Source organism: Solanum tuberosum, unplaced genomic scaffold (assembly GCF_000226075.1).
Source record: "Solanum tuberosum cultivar DM 1-3 516 R44 unplaced genomic scaffold, SolTub_3.0 scf00013, whole genome shotgun sequence".
In the NCBI taxonomy this organism is placed as follows: Eukaryota; Viridiplantae; Streptophyta; class Magnoliopsida; order Solanales; family Solanaceae; genus Solanum; species Solanum tuberosum.
Genome location: NW_006238940.1, coordinates 967,568 through 975,808, shown reverse-complemented (window position 1 = coordinate 975,808; position 8,241 = coordinate 967,568). Strand labels below are relative to the sequence as shown.

Below are 8,241 nucleotides of genomic sequence, written 5' to 3'. Positions count from 1 at the left end.
TTTGTATTTTAGTTTTCAGACTTTGTATTTGATGTATGGGTTACGTCCCAATTACTTCTATTAATTTAGTAGATGGCTTATTGAGACTTATGTAGACTTTCACTTTTGTCAAACTTTTTATTGATATAAGACTGTTCTTTGAAATATTTATTTCTATTATCTTGTATGATGTATGCTAAGTGACTTGTGTAACGCCTCTCGGGGTTTATATGCTATGTTACGTCTAGGGTATACCTTGGGTCGTGACAGCTCTGGCCGCATTCATGGACTTGATGAATAGAGTATTTAGACAATATCTTGATATATTTGTGATTGTGTTTATCGATGATACCTTGATTTACTCGCAAAGTGAGGATGAGCATGTTGATTTGAGGATTGTGTTGCAAGTCCTCAAGGGCCGACAACTATTTGCAAAGTTTAGTAAATGTGAGTTTGGGTTTGCTTTTGGTATGGACATCATGTCATTTGGTATTTGGTATTACCCGAATATCGAATTATTTAGTTAATAAAGGTCATATATCAACATGTCTATGACTCATTAGTATAAGTCCAAAAAGAAAGTTAAAGAATAAGCATAAACAATCCAAATACATCTCTTTAGTTGTATCCATTTTTTATGTCTTCTTACTTGTTGATCTTTTATTATATCGTGCCTTCACATAATTTTTTTAGAAATGATTGGAGAAATAGTATTAACTTTGTAATACAATCGGCTACAACTTCAATACAGTATTACCAAATACCGTACCAAACCGAAATTTAAAATATTTGGTGTATGGTGTCTACTTTTACCTATCAAATACCGAATTATCGAACCAAAATTTAAAAATTTGATATTTAATATCTACTTTTAACTATCAATTACCGAATTACTATACTCAGAATTTGAAAATCCCAAATCAAAAACCGAATGTCCACCCTTACAAACACGTATACTAGCAATAATGATAATAATATAGACATATTGATAATACCAACTATAGAAATGGCAAAGCCATAATTAAAAGAGATACCTTAAAAAGTACTAGTACTCCAATCGCAATAATTACAATATCTAAATAAAATAAAAATAAAAATAAAAGAAAAACAATTATTCTTAAAATTAAAGTTGAATTCCACAAAACCCTTTTACAATCTCTCTCAACAGTCGCGCTTCTTCACGATCCACCACTCGCTACCTACCAAGACCCTAAAATACACACAATCTCCATAGGAGAGAGAGTGTGTGTGTATGTATATGTGTGTCACTTTGTGTATCTGAGAGAGTTGATTAAAGGAGAAGAAGCTTAGAGGGAAAGAGCAAACTTCTCTCTCTTTCTCTCTCTCCTATTTTATTGCTCCAGGTACTTCAGATCACTCTTATGCTTCTTTTTTTTTCTGGTTTAGTGTTTTTTTTTTTGGAATATTGGTGCTGATGTATGGTGTTTAGAGAGATGGCTCTCGTTTTTTTTTTGATATTTTCCCTGGTTTATTAACTTTTTGTAATTTGATAGTTTGTGATTTGAGATCGATCGGCGATGACGGCGGCAGTGGCAGTGGCGGCGGCGGCGGCGGCTCAACCACCTGTGTCTGCTCAAGTTGTGCGTGTTCATATCATTCTCTTCTCTGTTTTTTTTTTCTAACCGCAGTTTTAGTTTTATTTGTTTTGTTTTTGTTTTTTCGCGGTATAGATGGATACTGAGTGAGTTGATTTTGTGTGATTGTAGGTGGGAAATGCATTTGTGCAGCAGTATTATCATATACTGCACCATTCACCAGGGCTGGTATTTAGGTTTTACAGGATATAAGCAAGCTTGGTCGCCCTGAAGATGATGGCTCCATGAGCATTACGTCCACAATGCAAGTAAGCCCACCTGAACTATGCTTCCCACCACTGTGTTCTTTTTTGGTCCGCTTTCAGAAACTTGCAGGCGATGTGTCGAAGCTACTCCTTTATTTTTGTTTAGTATGACATCATTTGTATTTGGGAGGTCTTTTTGTTAGGGATGACAATGAGGCGGGAGGTTAGAGCTTTTTCGGGTGTGGAGCGGGGCGGATGCGGGTTAGGGCTAAAGAATCTTTTAATTCGCTGTTTACACGAATTTGGTATTAGTTTTGCACATGTTTGGGCATTAGTCATAAAAAATGTAACTGATTGAATATTTATGAATTTTTTTTGAATGGCCAAAATCTAGAAAGAAGAAAAAAGGGATTTTGTTTATTACATCAAATGTAACTAATTCAAAGTTACCAAAAACAAGTTATTGACATGTTTAAAAGAAGAGTATTATAAAGGCAAAATTGCATTTTAATGCGAGACTAACATGTTAATTTTTTTCAACAGTTAACAGAATTCAAAATTTTAAGTTGAAAACTCATCCGCCAATTAATTGAAACGTTTCTTACAAATTATGCGGGGCGGGGTGGGTTAAAACAACAAATCATGCTATGTGGGGTGGGGCGGGTTGAAATCTTAGCGGGTTTGCCCCGCAACTGCCCCGCCCCATTGTCATTCCTACTTTTTGTCTTTGCCACATGCCTTTATATATTTTCAAAATACTTTTAGCTATTAAATGTGTAACTTGCTATATTCTTTGTACATGTTCGGAATTTGTACATTATATAGATATTTTGAAAATAAGATATCGTGTCCTAATTAAGGCTGAACTTTCCATGGTTCACTGTCATTGCAACATGTGTTATTATTTCCACTTGTCCTAGGAAAATACTGCAATGAAGACAGAAATAAGGCGGTTGTGATGCATGATCTTGTTGTTTGTTTTTAGTTTCATACTGAAATGGCTTAACACCTTGTCTCGGGTGTCTGGGCTTTATTAATGAATTTGTTTGATAAGCAAGAAATCCGGAGGGCCAGCTGGTGCACGTTTTTTTGGTTTTAGAAATTTTAGAAGAGTGTTGATCTATTGCTTTTTCCAAGAGTTCAAAAATGGTTTAACCTAGTGACTTGCTTTTAGTAATTAATTAAAGCAGTTTGCTCTTCCACCATGTCTTGTTTTTCCTGGTTAACATTAAGTTGGCAGTACTAAAGTCTCACATTTTGTCTTGTTTAATGGCCAACATTTAGGCCATCAATGATAAGATACTGTCACTTAACTATGCGGACTTCAGAGCAGAGATTAAGTCTGTGGATTCCCAAGAGTCCTTCAATGGGGGAGTGCACGTCCTTGTTACTGGATATTTGACTGGGAAAGACAACTTGATCCGAAATTTCTCTCAAACTTTCTTCCTGGCTCCACAAGACCGAGGGTACTTTGTTTTGAATGATATGTTTCGATATGTGGAGATTGCCAAACAACAAGATGCTGTACAAGTTCCAGAAACTGATGTGTTGGCTCCTGTTACTCCAGAGCAAAGTAATTGAACAATTGATTAAATTTTGGTTTTTATAATGACCTTATTAGCAGCTGAATACTGACTTATTTGTTTGCAGTTGTTGCAGATCCCCCTCCAGCTCAGGAGAATCACATTTCTGAGCAGAGCACACCATCTGCTGAGGAAGCTAATGGGGGAGAAGTTTACAATCCTCCTGAGGATGATAGTGTGCCTGTTGTGGTAGAGGAAGTGCCAGTGGCTAAGGTTGTTGATGAAGTGCAAGGTGACTCGAAAATGGTAGCTGAAACTAACATCATAATTGAAGAAGTCCCAAAGAAGTCTTATGCTTCAATTGTAAGTGACCATGGGCAAAGAAGATCGAGACGTATTTCATCTTAGTTTACCTTTTAATGGGTTAATTTCCAATTTTCATTTGGTTGTGTAAATGTGGAAGCTTAACATTTAGGTGTGTAGCTCTAAGATTTTATGCTAGTGTTTGTTGAGCACTGCTCAAATAATTTGCACTGTCAATTTTTGTCTTTGGTGGTGATAATTTTAGGAAGGGCATCTTTGGAAGCTTTTAGTTGAACAGTTTCCTGTAATTTTCAGGTCATGCATCTAAAGGAAAGTGCTGTAACTTTCTCCCCTCCTCCAGCACCTGCTCCTAGGAAGATTGTGCCTAAGAATGTTGAGCAAGTGAGACAACCTCTTGCACCAGCACCAGCTGATAGCCCTGTTTTAAGCTTAGACTTTGTTGATAATGTGAATAACCAAGAGGGAGAAGGCATGGCACTGTTCCTCAGAAGTTCTAATTATTTACCTGTTGATTCGGTTCATCGTATTTATTCTTATTGATATCCTTGCTCTAACTGCATCCAACAGCTGATGGACACTCCATCTACATCAAAGGTCTACCTATGAGTGCCACCGCCGCCATGCTTGAAGATGAGTTCAAGAAGTTTGGACCTATAAAGAATGGAGGCATTCAAGTCCGAAGTAACAGAGTATGTGTGCTTGCACCAATATTTTGGCTTTTTATGGGATACATTAGCAGTTTATAGTTGTTTCTGCGTATTTTTATAATAAGTTATTGTTGGTGGATGACAGCAACAGGGATTTTGTTTTGGCTTTGTGGAATTTGAGGTGGAAACTGCTGTGCAAAAAGCAATTGAGGTACTTTCCCTGTGATTTGTTACAAGTAACTTTCATGTGATTCTCCACATAATGTTTTCCTCTATGAGTTGTAGTTTCTGAGAAAAGAAGTGGCCACTTGGCTAGTATTTATATTGCTTTAAGTGTTTCCATGTATGATTGAAGATGTTGTGCACATCTGTACTGCTGATGACTGCCTATAGCTTGGAATGTTGTAATTCCTGTTGTCTTTATGGATCTCTCTGAACATATGTGTTGTTAGGTCATTACAAATTATGCCCTGGTATACTTGGATCTTTTTCATTTTATTGTATTTCTCTAGTTGTATCAGAATATCCATAGGGCTTCAACCGGTATGACAAATGCAAATTCTCCTAGAGGAATTGTTGTAATTAAGTGTATAATGTCTCGATGACTAAGAGACGTGCCAAATTGTCAAAATTAGCTAGTTTTATCTAGCTGTCAATTTGTTTTTAGAAAGTGCATGGAGTGCAACATTTTGTGCTTCTTGTTGGCAGTTTGAGTTTGGATAACTTTTTCAAAATGTTTTTGAAGGGTCAAATTGTGAGAAAAGATGCACATAAGTTCACCTATTTATCAGTTAGCAAGGTAGATTACAACAATGGGTTAAACACTTAGTTCTGTCAATTAATTAATGTTATATTTTATAAGATATGAGCATCATCTAAAAGATTAATATTACTTGAACTTTATCAAAAGATTAATATTTTATTTAATAGAATAATGAACCTACATATTATGATTTATAGTTTTTAGTTTAGTTTGACAACTCATGAATTTATCTTAATGGAATATACCTACCAAATAAGTGGATAAACAAATCTTAACCAAAAGGAACTTCAAAACTACAAAAAAAAAATCGGATTAAAGAATATTACAGGTACTCTCATAATCACAATGTCAAAAAAAAAATTAGAACAGAATGTCTGTTGAATACTTGTCTGATTAAATAAAATAAAATAAAATAACTTTCTATATTTTTTAGAATCAAATCCTACTCTAATAGCGCACATAATCTTATATTTGTAATATTCTCACTTTGGATCTCTCATTTATTATTACTGTAACATGGATAAAATAACAATATGACAATTTAATGGATAATTCTGAGAACTAGAAAGTTCTTACTCTTGCCATTCCAATTTATGTGGCACCATTTGACTTGACATAGTTTAAGAAAAAAAGGAGGACTTGTGATCCAAAACAAACCTTGGACATCACCACATATCATTCATTAAGTGTAAAAGAGAAATTTTAAAATTATAAAAAGGAAAAGGTGCCATATAAATTGGGACAAAGAGAGTACTAATTAGTTTGGTAAATATGAACTTTTGATGTGAGTATTCTTGATATGAGTACTAATTAATTTGTCTTGGGCTGAAAAATCGCTTTTGCTTTTATTCAAAAACTCATTTTAGAGAATAAAGAGTTAACATTAACAGATAACAAAAATTTGTTAACTACTTGAGGTTCTAAAAGCATGTTGAGAACTTATGACTCCATCGGTTTTTCAGAAAATATATAAAAGAAAAGAAATGTAGCAACTTGGTTTGCTTATATTTATACTCGTCAACAATTCTACTATAAGACCACTCATGTTCTTTGATGAAATACTTTTGTTTATATTTATACTCATCAAGTGCAGTTTTACATGTTAAAAACCAATGGACATACGTCAGTTTTCATAAAAAAAATAATTAAAAACCATTGGTGTACCATTGGTTTTTTTTTTAAAAAAAATGAAGAACAATCATAATTTAAAAAACCCATTGGTGTACCGTTGGTTTTCTTTTTAAAAAGATTTTAAAAAAATTCATTGACAAAATCGACGTAGTCCCTTGGTTTTGTCCATCGGTTTTTTGAGTTTTTGAAGTAGTGTTAGTTCAGTTAATAAATTCAATCTTATATTTCGTCACCAAAAGCTTGGCCAAACCCCCTTTATTCTCTAAAATAAGCGCCGTTTAAAAACACTTTTGACTGTTCAAAAGGTTGGCCAATCAAAAGCTATAAAAGGCTCTTACCAACTGTTTATAGGTCCATCTAATAGAAAAGCTAAATTTATTGTAGAATATAGTTGCAACAGACCATCGTGTCATAACTCCAGTGTTATATTAACTATATTGGAGGGGATGTGTGTCTATCTAATGGAAGTTGGGACTGTTAAGAGTTGATGCTAATTTTGCATTGCTTAGTTGAAACTAGACTGAATAGCCCAATAGACATCTCTGATTGTTCGGATTTGAAGTCCCATTATCTTGCTTCACAAAGTTTCAACTAAATACCTGAACTCAATCAAAATAGTAATTTTCTATTGAAATTGCAGCACTTATACTGATATATTTATCACTGCTTTAGTGACCTTTGCTGTGTGATGCTTGTTTTTTCTGAATCTTTTCATTGTTTTTGACATGTCTGATTACTTTTTGTTTCTCTATGTATCAGGCTTCTCCAATTTTAATTGGTGGACGCCAAGCTGCCGTTGAAGAGAAGAAGTCTACCAGTTCTCGAGGCAAGTTCAATTATTCTCCTATGGTGGTAATGAATTAATGATGACATCAACGTAATTGAAAAAATAAACTATAAAGTGAGAAAGGGATTTGTGGGTTTTTGACGAATTTGTAGGCCTACCTATGTTCCATTTAATTTTTGTAGTGATTTTATCCCTAGAGCTGCTTTGTCTCTTGTGATAATTCGTTGAAGACATGTATGCCGATAATTCTTGTGGTTGAATTGAATTATGTTCCCTCTGTTACAGGTAACACTAGGGGTAGATATCCATCTGGAAGGGGTAATGGATTCAGGAATGATGGAGTACGTGGGCGAGGAAACTACAATGGAAGTGGGAGGGGCTATAATCGCGGTGATTTCAATGGAAGAAGTGAGTTCAACAACAGAGGTGGCAATCGCGGAGGGTCATCCAACCGTGGAGGTGGTGATGGCTATCAGCGAAGTGACAACAATGGGAGAATGAATCGTGGTGGTGGTGGTGGTATGGCAAATGGAACTGCCAAAAATATGACACCACGGATTTCAGCTACAGCTTGAGGAGGAGAAGTAGTTTTGGGCAAATAAGTGAAAGCTAATTTAGTTATTCTTTTTTAATTTGAAATGGTTGGATGTGGCAGGTAGGAAGTTGTCACTCTTGCGGCATGTTGTGCCTTTCCCTAATTTTTGCCGTTAATTGGTATAGAGGTTGGAGTAGCTTCTGTTTTTGTAGTATATTGTTATCTTGTTCCCTAGGAAGAGATTGATTATCCACTCATTTTGTAAGCCACGTTGTATTTGTTGAATTATTTTTGGGTCGTCTCTTGCACTTTAACTTTGTCTGCTCTTAACCACATGTACCTACAGATGTGAAATGTTTCACTTCCATTCTTCTCCTTTAGGACTATAATATGAATTATGTTAAATTTTCTTTCTCTAAACCATTAAATATGTTAGATTAATAAACTTTAAAGGGTCCAACCTTTGTATTTTGGGTCTTATTAATTCAAAAATTAGACTTTTTTTTAAGGTAGTAATTTAATACAATACTTGTGACAGAATTACTGATTGAAGTATTAAACCAGTAAGCTTCCTCCATTAATGGAGATTAAGCTCAAAGAGAAAGAAGAACAGAGGATACAATGGATCATTCTAGAATGAAGAGAGAATCTGTATTATTCCTTTCTCAATGAATGAATAAAATGAATACAACAGCTGTGTATATATACATGAATAAAACATGAGAATAACCAACTAACCAACTAATTGTAA

The 8,241-nt window shown here is 34.7% G+C and overlaps 1 protein-coding gene across 1 annotated transcript; it reads left to right on the top strand.

Annotated features, from left to right (window-relative positions):
- The first annotated feature begins 1,517 nt into the window (after positions 1-1,517).
- Positions 1,518-7,807, top strand: LOC102597264 (putative G3BP-like protein). Its single transcript, XM_015314363.1, is given in 10 exon segments — positions 1,518-1,607; positions 1,707-1,776; positions 1,779-1,843; positions 3,065-3,353; positions 3,431-3,666; positions 3,922-4,096; positions 4,195-4,316; positions 4,420-4,485; positions 6,928-6,994; positions 7,241-7,807. Coding segments are annotated over 10 exon segments (1,470 nt in total). The 3' UTR covers positions 7,531-7,807.
- The last annotated feature ends 434 nt before the right edge of the window (positions 7,808-8,241 follow it).